The 18,672-nt window shown below is 44.0% G+C and overlaps 2 protein-coding genes across 2 annotated transcripts; one reads left to right on the forward strand and one right to left on the reverse strand.

Annotated features, from left to right (window-relative positions):
- Positions 1-6,698: 6,698 nt before the first annotated feature.
- On the forward strand, positions 6,699-13,146 carry amer2 (APC membrane recruitment protein 2). Its single transcript, XM_062379028.1, has one exon. The coding sequence runs from the start codon at positions 6,891-6,893 to the stop codon at positions 8,967-8,969; it is 2,079 nt and encodes a 692-aa protein (XP_062235012.1). The 5' UTR covers positions 6,699-6,890; the 3' UTR covers positions 8,970-13,146.
- A 2,148-nt stretch (positions 13,147-15,294) lies between these two features.
- On the reverse strand, positions 15,295-18,210 carry LOC133933102 (beta-1,4-galactosyltransferase 1-like). Its single transcript, XM_062380067.1, has 2 exons — positions 17,729-18,210; positions 15,295-17,208 (listed from the first exon to the last, which is right to left on the reverse strand). Exons 1-2 carry the CDS (start codon positions 18,185-18,187, stop codon positions 16,540-16,542), a joined length of 1,128 nt encoding a protein of 375 aa, XP_062236051.1. The 5' UTR covers positions 18,188-18,210; the 3' UTR covers positions 15,295-16,539.
- Between the last annotated feature and the right edge of the window lie 462 nt (positions 18,211-18,672).

Genomic DNA, 18,672 nt, shown 5'->3' on the forward strand with positions numbered 1-18,672 from the left:
AACATGTATTACCCAGGGGATGTAGCATGTGAATTTTGGCCAAAAATTCATATTAATTTTTCAGCTAAAACGTATTTTGGCTTAAATTTGTTGCTACAGTAATTCTGTGTTAATTCCAGACTACGGTTGTAAGTCTTGCGTCATGTCGAAGCTCAGAAAGGATTTGATTAATGTACTGTGCGAGCAAACACGCTCCACAACCAATCAGGCTTCAGAGGCACATTTGATGTGGAAGCTTGATGGCGTAAGTAATGTCAGTCAAACATGTTTCTGTAGAGTGCAAATGTAAATAGCTCATGGCAGATAACCAACAATATCCATGTTTGACATGTTTTAATTACCATATGGATTTTGTGCTCACAGCTCCCTTCTTCAGAAACCAGTCTTCACCATCCTCCATCACACTGTTGATAAGGGGACAAACTTTAGCCTCAGACAACTCAGTGTCTGAGTTAATAAAGGTGTCGTTCTTCAGCTACAACAGCTTTCAGTACAGATGCAGCCTGACAGTACAGTGTTATGTGTGTTCGCCTTGTGTCAGCTCTATTCCAAAGCTCTGTCAATTGAAAGCAAAAGGGGCCCAGTGGTTGGTGCAATAAGTACCCACACGTAGAAGAAATATAAAGAGGAGGGTTTACCGCAACGATTTGTTTCTACCCTTCCGTTTTTTATTTCCATTTCTTCCGCCAACATCCAGATCAGTAATTTGTATTCATTGTTAATTTGTCAAATTAATTTATCATGAAAATCCTTCAGGGTAATATTTGCTTAATTTTCTCCAGCATTCAAAAAGCCTCTCTGGAGTCCCCAATATCTTTACTTTGTTAAGTGGAGAACCCACGAGGGTTTGAATCCACAGGTTTTGTTCTGATCTGCCTCCTCCAGGCTCTCTCTCCCACTTTCACACTCAAACAAAAAAGATGCTAAATCTGCACCAAACTTTAACAGGCTCTTTCCTGACCCACAGCATCCTTCTACCAAGTTTCAGGGTAAGCCGATTAGTAGCTTTTGCATTATCCTGCTAAAAGCCAGTAAACAGGGTGTAAACACCGTCCTTAGCCGAGGAAACAAATACCAACCAACTCATTTCCGTGTGTTGAATCTCCGCTGAGTTTGATCGATGACTCCACCCAAGTGCTTTTGTTCTTGGAATTGACCTTTCACTGGCCAGCTCGGGTTCTCTGGTGGGCTGGAGGGTTCCCCACCCCTGCTTCACGATAATCCGGTGTTTGTGACAAGGTTGGAATGCTGACCAAATGCTTAGTCTAAGTAAACACACCTCGAGCACCGTGGCTCCTGGCTCTCTGCGTTCAGGCAGGCGTCCTCATGTAGCCTACTTGTGCATATTATCTCCCATTAAACATTGAGAACAAGCTGCTGCTGGGCTCCGTCAGGGTCCTGAATCATTCAGATGTGCAGCACATGCCATGCTGGTAGAACACTGAAGACAAGGGGGAAACACTGCTTTACTTACACTCAAAATAAACACAGGCTCATTTTTTTTTCATATGCGTTGGTTATTGCATAGCATGGCCAACCCTTCCTTTGGGGAGCTCCAACTCAAATGGTATATTCCTTAAAGTTTGGTTCTGAGATGACTGGCTGTGGGCAAGCAGGCCGTTTGAGGGCTCTCGGGTGTGTGTGAGTGTGTGTGTGTGTGTGTGTGTGTGTACAGATTTTGGAAGTGTTTGCAGAGTTTGTTCTAAGAAGGATTAACAACAGTTAGTACCACTCCCTGTTGATTACTAACAGTAACAAAAGGGCAGAGAGGGTAATCCCAGGGGCTTTACTTACTTCTGTACATATGCACAAACATGGCGCACACACACAATATAGCTTAGTTTAATCGGTAGCTGGACGACGATGATGAAGGGCAATCACACACACTCACAATATCATTTATATCTGATTAAATACTAAATGAACACTATCAAAGACACTTCAAAGCATCTCCCAGAGATTAAACATGATGTTTGAGGTTGCACTTCAAAAATCAGTTTATCTACCTAGTGGCAACAATGGGTATCATAAATTGGATGATAACACATGGTTTAAAAAAAGAAAAAAAAAATTGTAATGTAATTTAGACTTTTACAAATCTGTGTAAAGGATCAGGGTTCGGATTTATAAAAGAGTGCGTAGGACCCTCGCTTCCTCCTCATCTTTCCATTCGCATGCACACAATGCGCAGAACCCCGCACCGGTGTCACGTCAGTATTTATCCATTTAGAGCATCTGACCGATTCCCTAACATCAGTGGATCCTCACCTCCTCTCTGGGATATTATTTGCAAAGTTTCTTCATTTCTTGTAAGTGATCTCCTCTGCGTCACTCAGTCACGTTTACTGCAGTGAATTATTGATACACGCACAGTGTTAGAAAAAACTATTAAAAGCTGTTAATGACTCAGCTCCGTAACTCCACGGTTAAATCTAATCTGGACGTAATTTGCTGTCAGTTGTTTCATATATTTTTTTAATTAAAAGGCTCTTGTTGAACAAATATGTCTGCTGCTACCCGTCAGACATTTAAGTGGCCGCATAAACAAGGGACCCCCAGGACACCTCAAAACATTGACTCAACAGTGTGGAAGGATGCTGCTGCTGCGGCAGCTCAAGCTCCCACTGCTCCCACTGCGGGACTGAGCTGGGGAGCTGGGGCTCTTGCAGCAGGGCTCACCGGGGTGAGGGGGGCGGGGCACTCAAAACAGGTACATCTGAGGAGGGCTGTTTTAGACAGGGTAAAAGGGTGCTGTTTTAAATTATTCTGTGGTATTATGACCAAAATATGTTACAGACATTTCATTAAGACCCCAAGGGACCATATCAACTGTGGTAAAATGGGCATAATATGTCCCATTTAAATTCGAAGGAAATTTGAGTAAATTTCTTCTTATATAATATTAGTCATTTTGTATGGGACTGCATTAGTTCCACTCAGTATACCTACGCATTGGTTATTAAATTAGGCATTGCTATATATCAAATAAACACATTTTCAACGTAAAACTGTAATTGAAGACCTCTCACTTAAGATGGAGTATACAAATAAGGGAGCATCTAAATTCTATGATTATATTTACATAGAATTTCCATAGTTGTAGGGCCTCAAAATATGTTGGGAAAGGGACTTTGATTGTGTGATCTCATAAGAAAACTAAATATAATTCTTAGGAGTTTGATTATGTTTTTGTTTTGCTGTGTTGTTTATTGTGTTTTGTATTTTTATATTTTTTGTATTAGTTGTCTGGCAAGATTTGAATATTAGTTGCCGGACTTCAGACTTTTCTGTCATGGTTGTTCAACAAGGCAAGCTAATTAAATTATGTTCAGGTGACAGTGGAATAATCAGAGGAGGCTTTACATGAGGAATCTCTTTTGTATTTCTATGCAAAAACAAACACCTGCGTCACCTTGTAATCATTTGCATCACTGGAAGATTTTGCATTAGAGGCTGGGACTACTTTATTTTAAATGCAAATAGTGAAACACTCACAGGAACAGGCAAGTTGCGTTTGGTCCCTGAGCTCGGAACGACAAGGTTCGACCCCGCGCACATAGTTATTGGTCGCACTCATGTAAAGAGAGTAATGCAGTAGGCTACTTGTAAAGATAAGATAAGATAATCCTTTATTGGTCCCACAAAAGGGAAATTTGCAGTGTTAGAGCAGCAAGAGAGCAGTCAAAAATGTAATAATGAACAGACATGCTATATATTCTAAATATTTGGAATAAAAACTAATAGATACAGTGTGAACAGAATATACACAGTGAAATGGGCTTGCACGCATAAACCATTGAATTGCACAGGCAGGAGAGTAGTCCCTCCAACACTGGATTGTGGATGAAATTCAGTGTACAATAACTACATGTCAGGTCCAGTCCCTTTAAACTCATTCTATCACTAATTTGGGCAGTACTTTGCGATTTGAATGTTATATATCCAGCATCTCGTCATCTTATTGAAAAACATACTCAATCCATCCATCTATCTATCCATCCATCCATCCATCCACCCATCCAACCTCTCCTTCGTTTCTCTGTCATACACACAAACCCAAGTGCTTTTAAATACAACATCAATATTGATATCCAGCAGCAGAGTGTTTGGGGGCGTGAGGACACATTGTGTAGATGCAGACATTGTGCAAAAGTTGCACAGGCTGCATCGCATGCCCACACACACGTGAGCAGCTATATTATTAGAAAAACACAGCGCAGAGGCAAAGAGAAATGTCCTCTAACTGTCCCACTTAGTGTCGGGATTCCCTCAAGGGGCTGAAATGGGAACCCTATTTAGAGAAAAAAAAAGAGAGATGGGGGTGGGGGGGGGGGCTTCTTCTATTGCATGTGTGCACTTTGTCTTCTCTCTTACAGCTGAAAAGACACAGCAGAGAAATTAATCATTAGGGTTGGGAACAATGCACATGTTGCATATTGCAAATGTAAATCAAATTAGAAATGTCCATAGAAAGCCTATAGAACACAGCTGTCTCTAAGAAAATTTTCTTTTCGTGTCTCGGTATCTTCCTCTCAACTGAGGATTTCCCACCAATTTACGATAACGCATGCTTTACTGTCGTCGGAGGGTTTGAAACAAGCATGACAATGTGCACTTCCACCCCTAGGACTCTGCGAATATCCTTTGTCTCACCGTGTGATAACTGAACCCACTCCTCAATCCACCAGCCATCTGCTGCTCAGTGTCAGCTTCATGTCCACCCATCAGCCAGCTGACCTGCTGTAGCAGCCTGTAGCTGTAGCTGCTGGCCGTGGCGTGTTCTGCTTGAGTATCTGATGTACCTGAAAAACTGCAGCCTGGGGGACTGACAGTCTGGAAAGCGGGCAGGCTGAGGTGACTGACTCGAGGGCAATTTATCCTTCTCATTGGCGGGAGAGCACAAGGAAGATATACGCTCCAGCGCTTCACTCTGGGGAAGCCCACAGAATGTGCTTGTGTTGGTGTGAGGACGTCTGTGGATCTGTGTGTGTGTTGTTGCCTTGGGGGGATGAATGCAGACATTGTTTGATAGCAGTGGGCTGGAAGAGGAGAGTCTAAATGCCCACAGCGACTAAGGAGTAGAAGAAGGAGGAGGAGGAGGAGAGAGAGAAAAGGAGCAGGGGAGGAAGGGAAGGTGGGGAGCGGAGGCTTGTAAGTGGGTCGGGGTATCTGGGAGATTCATGGGGGTTGGGAGGATAGAATAGGCAGTGAAAAGAGCACCCATGGTGGATCACTCTCAGCACCAACAACTGGAGAACTCAGAGATGTACCTTCCAAAATAAGTGGCTCAAGGAAAGCTGTGAAGCACCCAATCAAAAAAAATTATCTTTTAAATTAATCTCTGTAATAAATAATGTCAAACCAAACGAATCTCAGAGCCCATCGGCTAAAGTCTGAGGACAAATTAGCCTCTAGGTCCAATGGTCAATATTTTGGGGTATCCAGAGTAGACAGCTTGTAGCTTTTCACCCTAAACTATTTACAATCAGACGAGTCCATGCATCAAACATTTCTCCACACAGAACACAAACATTGAGACTTTTGTAGGTGTCTTAGACCCAGATGACATTTTAGATTAACAAAGCCTGCTCAAACATAACTGGTAAAACTGAAAACAAATACCCAGGAGGCGTTGGTTTATTGTGGTTACAAACACACCGACACATGGACGTACCCAGTCAGCATGACAGTTAAATATAATGTCATCCCTCTCAGACACCTGGCCCTGTGTGTCCATATGGAAGAGGGCCCAAGGCCATATGGCCTATGTTGTGTGTCTGGCCCAAACTGTGTTGGACGAATGTCTGAGCTGGATCTGAGTGTGTGCATAGCAACACTGAAATATAATGGTTTTCCTTTTTCTAAATCCATATCCCGGCTTAAGCCCACTCATTCTGTTGATCAGCAGGTCTTGTATTTCAATCCTCTAATTCAGGATTGTGACGCGCTTATTTAGTTTACTTTGAGCTTTTCCGCTCTCTCTTACACACAGACACACACATCAGGGCAATATGAAGTGTGTGACGTGAAGAATTTGTAATGTCATGCGCCAGTTTGCAAGAAACTTGACCTACCTACCAACTAAAATATTTATTTATGTAAAACTTGTTGCTATTACATAGTTAGCTTTCATTTGTTTTTACATTCCTATATCGATAATCAGAATAAAATCAAATTCTGATCAAAATCAAATCAAACAAACATCCGAAAAACGCGATGATTTGCCATTCCAATTCCATAACTCACTGAGAGAGTTTGCATAAATATATTAAACTCATGTTTAATCTTTCATATTGCATCGGTGAGTGCTTGTCTCCCATTTGCCAAATGCACTGAGATGTGTGCAGAGGGAAACCTGTGCAGAACCAAAGGGACAGATGTAACGGGGTCCGGCCTCGTAGATTGATGAACGGTTAAATGAAATGAGCAAACGGTGCATTGGATGTAGGATGAGGGGAGGACAAGGATGGGGGGAGGGTGGGGAGGAAAGAAACTGGCACCCCGCCAACGTTGACGAAAGCTGCTTAGCCCACCCAGTTGCCATGGATACAGTAGGAGCAGCACCCGGAGAGAGAGCGAGAGAGAGAGAGAGAGAGAGGGAGGGAGGGAGACAGGGAGAGAAAACCAGCAGGCGTGCATTAGAGTAAGTCAGAGTGGGAGTGTGAGGACCAGACAGCAGGGTGGAGAGAGAGGGTGAGTGTGTTTGTTGCCAGAGAGAGACAGAGAGAGAGAGAGATAGAGGGAGAGAGAGAGAGAGAGAGAGAGAGAGAGAAAGAGAGAGAGAGAGAGAGAGAGAGAGAGAGAGAGAGAGAGAGAGAGAGAGAGGATAGCAAGGCAGCTAGAGAGCTCGAGGGAGACGATAGAGTGGGAGCGATAGCGAGAGCTAGATAATGGAGGTGCAGTCTGAGTGCGTAGAGCCTCCTGTGGCCCCTCAGTGTGACCCCCAGCCCACTGGGAAGATCAACAAAGCTGCCTTCAAACTCTTCGGAAAGCGACGCACCGGCTCCGGGATGGCCAGCTTCTTCTCCTTCAGGAACAAAGGGGCCACAAACAGCGGGAGCAACGGGAATTCTGACAATGGGAATTCTTTGAATGGGAATGGCTCGGCGTCGGAGCTCATTAGGAGTAAAACCCACGATGGACTAATAGGCTCAACCAACGACACTGATGGACAGAGAGGGGACGGGCTCGCCAGCCTGGAAGCTGGCCCGGTGAGGTCTCTCAGCAAATCCCTGAGTTTCTTCTCTCTACTCCGACGTGGGAGTTTTAGGTCGACTGAAAATGGGGGGTCGGGACTTGTTAGAAGAGGGAGGGGCCTAAAGGGCTTCTTCAGCAGCATGCGATGGAGACGAAAGGAAAAAACTAACGAGGGAGATGGGGTAGAGGTGGAAGGTCCCAAGGAGAAGGATGGGGATAGTACCCACTCTGAGAAGGTAAAGGATATTACTCTTACCCTTGAACCACCTCCGCATCATCACCAAGAGGATGGTGGGAATGCAGAGGCAGAGCCTAACCTCCGAGCAACAGAGACTCCGATTACTACTGTTACCATGACACCACCACACTGTGTTGCCATGACAGGGCCATCTGTTGAGCCAGACTCCCCCGTTCCTTACACACCCACTGACTCGCCGCTGCGGCCGACCATTCAAAAAGCCAAAGCCTCAATTTCCAGCCTCACCCCCTCTCTTGCTTCGCCCCCCTTGGACCGCTGCAGCACGGGTGACCCACCCTCGGAACCTTCGGTGGACAGACTCTGCTCTCTTCTCTTCAATGACGTCACATCCCTGAAGAGCTTTGATTCACTGACAGGCTGTGGGGACATTACTGCCGATGCAGACGATGAGGGTCCGGCAGGTAATGGGGGCAGTGGCACGAGCAGCAGCAGTAGTGGCGGAGGAGGGGGGCCTGTGGGAGCAAGTGTTGGGAGAGCGGTTGGTGTCGCTAGTGCCACATCCCGTGGATCCCCGTCCAAACCGTCTCTACCCTCCCAGCTGAGCCAGCCCATCTACTCTGTTTCCTTAAGCTCAGGGCATGCCTCCCTCCCAGCCAGGGCTCGGGCTCCACCTCCACCACAGCAGCACCCAGCTGGTAGTGGTGTGGTGGCTTACATGGGTGGAGGGGAAGAAATGGCAAGTCCAGAAGGAGTGGACGATGCAGACATGCAAGGGCTCTGGCACATGCTGCCCTCCACGGGGGACAACTCTCCGGCTTTGCCCAGATTGCATCAACCTCCCTCCACCACCCCTACTTCCACGTATCCCCCTCGCTCCAACCCCTCAAGCAGCCACCTTTCTCTTGCCTCCAGGATTTCAGAACGGAAGGTACCCCAGGTGAAGGCATTGGGGCTGAGCAAAATTCCAGTCGTCGGCGGAGCTGCAGTCCGGCCAGCTAAAACCTCCCTCCCTCACCCACATGGCCGCCATCCAACATCACCTGGGGAGAAAGAGCCACTCAGTGATGAGGGCTACTGGGACACACCCTCAGCAACCCCCACAGCGACGCCTGATGAGAGCAGGCTGCAGCGTAACCAGAGGATGGCCCTATCACGCGACAGCTACTCTGGAGACCAACTTTATGACCTTTATGATGACCCTGAGGAGCATCGAGATGATGAAGAACTGGAAGGAGATGACGATCTAAACAGTACCCCTTCTCCATCTACTGAGTACAAACTAAGCCCCACATCCCAAACAACTCCTCCTTCTTCCTCCTCCTCTTCTTCATTTCGATCGATGAAAGGCAGCGCCAGCCTTCCACGTGACTCCAAAATCCCAGTAAGCAACAAACAGTCGTCACCACCCCACTCTGTGAGCCAGTCAGGCCTTTCGTCCGTCCTGGAGGCTGAATCCCAACCACCAAAGACCGAGGCGCCTCCCCCAGTCCGCACCAGAATTCCTGTATCTAAGGTGCCTGTCCGTCGATCTGGAAACAAACCCGGCAGCAGAGGAACTGCCCACAAGAAGTAGTTTCTGTCAAACTGGTAGTTCTCCCCCACTATGGTCTGGGCTTGAGTTTGTACCTTGCTATGGTGCGGTTTATGCACAGCCAAAAGTTTTCCCACACGCAGAAAAATGTTGAGCTGTGGAGTTAACAGCCTATAAATTCCTCTCAAATCTTAAAAGCACTCACTCCTCAAGTGTTTTGGCTTTCGACGACGAGAATGAATGGGCTTGTTCGCTTGAGAAAGTCACGAGGAGACTCCAAAAAGCTGGGTTCACACTTCATGGCCCCTCGCAGGAACATTGGAGGTTGACTCTTGACAATCCATGGCCATGCAATAGACACATTTGCCTTGTAGCTTCCTGGAAAAGCTCCTGACTTACTGACACTTGGATTCAGCTCAAGACTGCACACTGCGATAAAGAAGGAGAAAAAACAGCAGAGCACCTTTTTTATATCTCCTGTTTTCTTATGGAATTCCAAATCACATAACTCAATTTACTCAGAAGGACCTCATCTAAATGAAGTTTTTCTAGTTGTTTTGAGTTTGTCATCTTGTCTAATCAGTAACAAAGTACCTCCTAATCCTCTGAATTTAGAGCCAAAGTTTGACGTTCTCTAATAGTCTGGCATAATCTCAACAACATCCACAGCCACATTTTTTGTTTTGCTGTTGTATGTGTATTTTACTTTCAGCTCTCCTAGTGACTGCACAGTTTATTCAAACTAAACGTGCATATTTCCAAATGAGTTCTTAGATCTGAACTGGTTGTAAAACTTTGCAGCTACAAATACAGGAACGCTTCTCTGCAGAAGGCTCCAGTTTGTTGACTGGTAAAAAAATGTATTTCGGAAGTTTGGATTAAGCCTGTGATATTTGGATCTGCATCACTGAATCACTGGAAGTACATCCATCCATCAACCTCTGGGATTTACAAGTGTTAAGCTACAGATGGAAACCTGGAAAACTATCGCAATATTCTACCTGGAGGGATCCGGTGCACTGACATAACACACGGACACACACACAAAAACCTTTTTTCTCCATCTCTGCATGCAGTGCCACACACATGCACCCGGCACAAAGGTCAGGAACATCATCTAACAAAGAAGGATCTAAGACACACACTGTGCAGCCTTTGGCCTTTTTCTTCGTAGCTACACTTGATGACTTTCTTCTCTAAAGACACATGCACTAACAACTGTTTTTTTTCTAGCTAGAACTTTCTCTTTCACTGTATTTCATACTGTTTTGTAAGCCCTGTTTTCCTAGGTCACATTGCACAGATCTTAAACTGTGATTGCACCAGTTTGTCTATAGTCCGCCCTCTATCTGTAAAATCTGGGGACTGATGCTAACACAGAGCAGAGTCCTTCACCCCCATTTCCTGGCTTTTGTACTTGCCGTACAACCTCATTCTAGGATCCGCTGTTAGCTGCGTGTGAATCGGAATGTAGTTGACATCATGGTAGATCATTGGTCAGCATATATTTCCCCCTGTGTTGGTGTGTTTTCCTCTTTGTCCCTCTTTCTGTGGGGGCAAGACAATGGGCGGAATCCACTATTTTCTAAGACCCCCAGTGTTTTGTAAAACGGAAACAAGCTACTGCACAGTGTGTGCACTTGTATTAAGAATGAGTAGTGTGTGTTGCAGTCCTAAAGGGCCTTTGTCAGTGGCTGAGTGAGGCAAGTTACTGGGGGCAGAGTGTTCTCCATCCATTAGATGAGAGAAAGGCGAGTTTTCTCTAATCCGAGCCACAAGGGGTTCCAATGACATTCGAGGGTCGTTCTAGTTCATGATAGCTTTCCATCTGGTTTAGGAGCCGAAGATTGATCCAAAATGCTGCTCCAGGTTCAGGTATCTTTTCATCCTCCTGATGGTTGAGCATAGAACAGGCCCCGGAGTAACCTCCCAGGTCTGCGGTGAGAGTATTTCTCACCCAGAGGAAAGGGGAGAGTAAAGGTCACTTGGATCACATCTGTTCCTGTCTTTTTGAATTTACAGTAGCATGCAATCAATTTCATTCATCCTTCCTCCGTTGAGGAAGGGATTGAAAGGAATCAGGAGGGAAAATGGGTGGAGTAATACAGGGTACAGGGTGGACAACAATAAAAACCATCGCACCTGGTAAAAATGGGATGATACTTTTGGACTGCTGATGAAAACAGTTGGCTCAGTGGTACAAAAATCACAACTGTGAATGGGAAACCACACAATCAAATGGTTGAACTAGACAAGACTTTATAGTGACATTTTATATATTTAACAGGTTTTGTTCAAATCCTCCTTGGTTAATGAATTTGTTGACTGTGATGTGTTTTGCCGCTGCACAGGGATGACATCAAACATGGAGGCCAGCAGATTGCCAAGTTGCTCAGCTCCCTCTGTTTTTGTTTTCTCTCCTTCCTCTCCTACAAATTGAGCCTCCATGTGATCACTGCATTGCAAACAAAGTTATTTTTTTTTATTTGTTATCTTTATTTAACCATCTGTTCACGGTGTGAAATCCTTTCACTTTTCTTATTTAATGAATAAAACTGTGTTTGCGCCGACAAACAAGCTCATGACTCTTTGTAACCACGTTTAGGGATTCCATTAATGCCGGCAGCTTCATGTGCTTAATCATGTACTTATAGAAAGAGAGTAACTAGACTGAGCCCTTCTCTCCTTCACTCCCTCTCCTCCATCCTTCACACCAACACATCCTGGGGGCTCAGATCCCCCAAGGGGCCCAGGCTGTGGATGGGAGAAACAGAGATGCTTTTTGTTGATGTGTGGCGTGTTGCATTTTTGTTGTGGAGCCACACTTGCAAAGAGCGCCGCTTGGCTTGGGCATAATAGGTTATCGATACATTTTATTGATTGCTGGGATGAAAGCCTGATGGATGTGTCATTGTCTGCTGTTGGACTCCAGAAGGGCAAAAGGAAAAATATATGCGGGAACGAGGACGAGCAGACGAGCAATATGACAACAAAGAAGCAGCTGACACACAGCTGATTCATGTGGAAACGGAACATGTGCATATGTGTGAGTGTGTTTGTGTGTGTGTGCGTGTGTGTGTGTATGTGTGTGTGTGTGTGTGTGTGTGATTGTGCTTAATCAACATGAAATCGAAGGTCTCATCATTTCAAGAAGACACATGTTGCTGGAAACAGATCACGTGCTGTTGTGTTGTGGGTGCAGCACATGAAGCGTATTAGGAGGAGGATTTGGTGCAGTGCGAATCCCCTTTGTAATGGTGCAGCAACACCCCCCCCCCTCCCCTCTTTCTACTCAGCTTCCTCTCTGTGTTCCTGCACCCTGAGGTCTGTGCAAAAGCCCTTACGTAAGACCATAACACTCACTTTTTACCAGCCCACCACATCAAAGCTACAGCCATGCTGACAGGGAGGACGGTGCACGCTGGTGTGCGCATGTGTGTTTGGCTGATCTCATCATTTAATCCGCTGCTGCTTTGGTGCTGCGTGTGGACATCCATTCTCATTGTGTGTGTTTGTGCATTAGTTTTTGTGCATAAATCTGATGTGCGTGCACGACAGGGAGGATTTACTGTGTGCTTGAACATAGAACAACATGTTGTGTAAAGCACTGAAGAAGAGAACAAGAGGTTTGTTCAGTTGGGAGTAGGCATCTGCGCTCTTTAAATGAAGTCTTTACTTAGCCTTTGTGACTTTTGATAAACAGCAGCCATAGGGGACTAATGATGAGATGGTTTTCACATTTAAACATACACTATAAAGCAGATGTTTCTAGAACAACCCCACATTTTGTGTTACTTCTGACGCAACATGATTTCCATTGAATTTTCACATGATCTGACTGTCAAATATAACACCATGTGTGATCCTAATACAAACACATTGTTGCGTTAAAAATGTGTTAATTCTATTGCAATGATTTGGATTGATATAAACACTCAACTTAAGTTTTTTTTATTGTGAAAGATTTGCAGGAGCAGAAGATGCACGGCTTCATTTTTGTAGTACTGGTATTTATTTGAGTACAAGGGACTTTGTTCATACAAGGCCATAATCTCAGTTGTGGCCATATTCAAATCAAAGCCTATATGTTAAAGCATTGAGCTGCAGTAGCAGCTCCTCTGTAGAACATGATGTGGAACTGAGAAGCTACATACTTTGCATCGTAAATATTAAGTGATATTAATTTGAATATTGTGCATTGAATAGAAACATTTGCAGAACTGCCTTTCTTTGTGTATATTAATTTCTTGTACATTCAGCCTTTAACAGAAATGCAAAAAATAATAAGTATGACCCTCCTAGTGTTTTTTTTTTTGGAAGATATCAACAAAATCACGACTGTTTGCTGCCCTGGCTCCTAAATGGTGGAATGAGCTCCCCAATGACATCAGGACAGAAAGTCTACACATCTTCCCCTGCAAACTTAAAACACACCTCTTACAACTATACCTTGAATACAAGTTTACACAAACAATTTAGTAGCACTTAAATGGCACTTTTAGTTTTGCTTTTTTGAAGAAATTTTACTTTCTTGATTCTTGTTGTTCTGGGTTTGTTCCTTATGGTCGATGCACTTATTGTAAGTCGCTTTGGATAAAATGTCACCTAAATGAAAACGTGATGTAATGGTAGATCTCGGCCTAAGTTTGGAATTAAAAAGGGATCTTAGGCTCGAAAAGGCTGGGGACCACTGAACTGGAGCCTATAAGAAGCATTACAAAATACAGGATATTTATATTTTACAATAGGCCGCAATAAGTCAAATTAAGATCATTTTAAATAAAAACCACAGGAACCCATTTTAGTTTAGTTCATGTGTGTGTGTGTGAGATGGAGCCTTGAGCACCATTAAAAAAAAAAAGCTGTACCCCACATTCTGCATGGTAGCCTGTCTCCAGTCGTTCCCATAGTTACTCCACTAGGTCAACCAATGAAAAGAGGGGGCTGGGCAGGAAGGAGGATGGGAGAGTACTGGGTCTCTGTTAACTGCCAGAGACGTGACTGGAGTTGGACTGGTGCAGCTTTTTTCTACAAATAAACACACAAAAACATGGCGTCGCCGATGCTGCACCGCCATATTTTTCCAGTATCATATTTGTAGGTTAATATACATATTTGGAAGTGGAGGGTGAAGCTGAGGGAGGTAGTGTGCAACTTCACCACTAGATGCAACTAGACCTTACACAGGTTCTTATATAATCCATAAACAGAATCTTTCAGTAAATGAGTAATGGCATCTTTCATTTCATCCTTTGAACAGGGTTCTGACCTTTAGCACACATCCTCCACTCTCAATCAATTCCTCACTTCTTCTCTGCACCACCTTAAACCTCATCAGCAGCCGCCACCAACATTTCATATTCTGTCCATTCTCTCTCTGTTGGTGTTGTTTTGTTTTCATCCCGTTTCCTGCCTCTCCTCTCTCGCTCTCCCCTCCATGCAGCATGGTCCCTCTCAGAGGCTGTGTTGTGTAATCCTCCCACTTGTCAATAATTCATCAGCATACAAGCTTTTGTACACACTGTACACACACTGTGATAGAACTGAGCATGCAGCAGAGTGCGATGCTGGGCAAAGGTTTCCTTCTTCATAGGGGAATACAGGTAAAGCTGGTTTAGACTGGTGCACAAGCGCGGTAAAAACAACACAGGACCAGGGTCACTTGGCTCTAGGTGCATCTCTATAGTGAAAGATTTTCTGTTTTAAAAAAGGTTTAAACGGCAAGAAATTATATTTCAATTAAGTTCCAATACTGAAAGGGAGCATGTGAGCAACAAAACAGAATGTGAATTTAATTATGAGTCACAAGATGAATGATGAGAGCATTCTACAATTTGAGTTCATAGTTAATGTTCTGATACGTTACCGACTTTCTGCTGAAACATTCGTGAGATGCAGAAATGGTCCTGTTTTTTTATTAATCCCCGTACTGAACATTGTAACAACATTTCACTATTGCAACAACACAAATTGAAATGTTTCACATTCAAGGAAACAGAATCGTCTTTCTAAAGAACACTCCTCATGAATTACGACACTCCATCTGTATATATACAGAAACAAACCTGACGACGGAGGACAATGGGAAGCTTGAAAAAATAGTTTTGGGACCTCCAAACTGGTCACTCCGGGTCTCTTTGTCTGCTGTGAAAATAACTCAAGGCAACCGTGAAGGAGGTGTAGATTTCATTTGTTCTCTCTATCTCATCCTCAGGTGCGCAAATACTCAAAGGAGGTTAGATTCCATTCTATAGCACGCAACGTGAAGAAACTTTATCCAACTTCACTTCCCCCACCCAAGATTTGAATGTCTTCTTCTGTATTTATCTCAGAATTCTGAGAAAAGATTTCGAAATAGGCTCTCTCGGGTATTATGAAACACTCAAGCTGATATATTAGTTTCTCCAATGAGAAAATAGTCCAATCTTGATTCTTGTTGTTCTGGGTTTTTACCCTCATGGTTGAATGAACTTACTGTAAGTCGCATCATGCTTCCATGCCTGGTTTCAGTTAAGTTGCAAATAGAAGTTATATCTGAGTGCGATCCCAGACAATCTTAACTGCAGCAATCAGTGAATTTTCAAAACTCACCCAGAAGACATTTGTCATTGTTGATAGGATGAGGGAATGCTCGCTTTCTACACCAGTGATGTTCCAGTGTGCAAGAACAAAATGCAAAGGTTGAAATAATTTTTCACTCACAGTTTAATTGCCTTATGTTCTAATCACTGTAATCACAGTGCTGGACCGTACAGGGGTCATACCTTTCATTGCAAAACAAGTACAATAACAACACAGCCATTCAAATGACATTTTTTATCATTCTGTACCCAGAGAATTATAACAAGCCCATTAAAGCACGCAAAATAAAACTTTTTATTGCATGGATTTTGTCATCATGGCTATATCATAAAAAAAAAGGTATTTGTATGAATCAGAAATAAAACATCAAAGCCCTCCCCCACCTTATTGACCATCTTGTCACCTACTTAGGAGCTTTTTCACATCAAGTTCGACTTGTGGTATAGCTCAAGCAACATCCTTCTCAGAAAGACGTCTCTATAAATCAGTTGCACAGCGATTTACTTCTGTATTTAGGTCTTATTTCCAGTGGATTATGGGCGAAATTAAGGCCGTTTTTCAAAACCAAAATAGATGGCTGCGGTGGCTCTTAGCTGTGCATTAAAAGAACTTAAATTCAGTGTATCTTGAGTTTTGATGAGCGATGTGTGATATTTTATGGATTCTAGGACAAACTGTCCCTTGTTTCACTCTACACACCAATGGAACACATGAGAATAGTCTTTTAATCCTCTGCCATTGTGCAACCGTCCATAGAAAGTGCGATGACGGCACAGCCACCGCCCAAACCAAACATGTATCCACCTTGTTCAGGTTTGAGCACTAAGTTATATCATGAGCAAGAACAAGAGATGTGAGACAGTAAGAAATTGATGGATGATGTCTTATCAAGTATAAGTAAAATAAAATAAACTCTGCACTTCATCGTGGTTTTCAGTAACAGTTTGGCCTCTTGAACACACACAGTGGTTTATTAAGATGCTTGTGAGAGACGGTGGTTCAGTCCAGAATCTACAGGTTCCCTTTTCGTTCAGCTTGGCGGAGCGTGAACATCCACAGTGATATAAGTGTACAGAATGTCCTTCACAATCTCCTTGACTGTGAAGTTGAGGGAGTTAAACCCATCTTTATCCATGGTCCCCCCGATATGGCTTAATTTGCCAGGGTTCGCTGGATTTTGCTCATTGTGCAAGTCTCTCGCGTGCTTGATCATCTTGTACTTTCCCGTCTGAAGGTCGGGGCGAGAAATCGACATCCCGCGGAGGCCGATCCGCCCGAAGATATCGTCGTCCTCACCGCCCCAGCCCCAGTAAGTGTTCGGGAAGCCGTTGATCTTTAGGTATTGCTCCTTGGACAGCGAGGAAACCCCACCAAAGAAGGTATCGTACGGTAGCTGGAAATTAAATTTGTCCATTGCCACAGCCAGGTGTCTGGGATTGTCAAAACACCTGTAAAGGTTCCGGTCGTTCATGGGAACCAGGTCTATGTCAGAGAAGACGAAGCAATTATAATCGTAATCTTTAAGGGCTTCCACATAGCCCACATTCATCAGTTTAGCCCGGTTAAACACTCCATCCCCATCCTGGTTGATGACATACACGCCATAATCCAACTGCTGCCTCATCAAGATAGGATGGAGGTAGTAGAGCCAGTAATTCAGGTGCTCGTGTCGGTTTCGGAATGGAATGACAACTGCAACCTACACATGGGAAATGAAATAAAATGTATGTAACTTAAATGTACAAATATAGTCTACATTTTTTTACGGTTTGTAAAAGTTTACTAGAAATATGTAATTTAGCAGTAAATTGCAGAAGTTATTTTGTAGGTAGTAAGTATCAAAGCGCAAATATTTAACGGCGAGTTTTGGTTACAGTTTTTTTTATCTAACCTGGGAAAGCAAATACAAATAAAATAAATACATTCAACATAAACCTGACGTGACACACCAACTTGAACTTCACAGTTTTTAATAAAAAACTAAATCTAAATATATCGATCGGTCTGTGTGTATAGAGGTTAGACCTTATCGAGCACAAACCTTTTCTGTGATTTCTTTCTTTAGAAACACTGATCTCGTGACATGAAGTCCATTGCTGATTTGCTCATCACGATCGCAGATGGATGATTTCCCAAACAAATTTAAAATCAAAACGTGACCACCTGAGTTTTGACACCTGCTGGTAGAACTACTCTAGAATATGGAAGTCTTCACCTACCTTGTGTTTGGAGACACAGTCCGGGGGCTGGTAGCGGCCTCCCTCCCGCAGAGAGGAGCTCACCTTCCGCCGCACCTCATCAAGAGTCAGCTTCTGACTGAAGTCCACGCCGAGGGGACCGACGAGAGCCGGGGGGTCATCGGGGCACGGCTGTGTCCTGTCCGCTGGCGTGGTCCCCTCCTCCGGCGTGGTCCCATCCGTCGGCGTGGTCCCCTCCTCCTCCTTCCGGGGGACACTCGGGGCTGGGGTCGTCATGTTCGGCTGCACCTGTTGAACAACTGCCTGTGTCTCCAGCTTGTCGTTCCCAGTGGACCCCCCGTGCTGAAGCGGGGCCTGGGGGCTGGAGACAAGGGTCCCGTTGTACAGCAGCAGCACTCCAAAGTAAGACGCACTGAGGAAACCAAAGAGTGTGAGGATTTTAAACACTTTCTTAAGCGTCGTTGAACTTGACGTCTGCATTTCTCCTTGCAAGTCAAACACAATGTCCCGAGACACCAGGCAGGTAGGTGTCTTTTATACTCACCTGCTTCCTGGTTCAAGTAGGCAGTTGAGGACCCACATACTCTTCACAATTATAAATGTATTTATAAAAACAGACTGGTTTACTAAGAAAAATACTTCAGTGTTTCTGAATGAATAGTATATATATATATAATTATTTAATCAGTTTCTAAATATTCTCCAACTACTTTTAAACTTTTTTGTTACCTATTTTATTTAGCAAAAACAAAACAAATATAATGTAGCCCATATACAGCCTGATTCGGTTATTGTTGACATATTTTTAAATGTTCACAGTAAAGTCAACTAAGAGGAAAGTATTGGTGAAATAGTCCCGTAGGTAAAAAGCAATGTTAGGACTGATGCTGTGAATTCAACTGCTATTTGAATAGTCCCTGTGTGTAGCCAAACTGCGCCCTCTACTGGTGTGAGATTGACTATGC

The sequence above is a fragment of the Platichthys flesus genome, chromosome 21 (assembly GCF_949316205.1).
Source record: "Platichthys flesus chromosome 21, fPlaFle2.1, whole genome shotgun sequence".
Classification (NCBI taxonomy): domain Eukaryota; kingdom Metazoa; phylum Chordata; class Actinopteri; order Pleuronectiformes; family Pleuronectidae; genus Platichthys; species Platichthys flesus.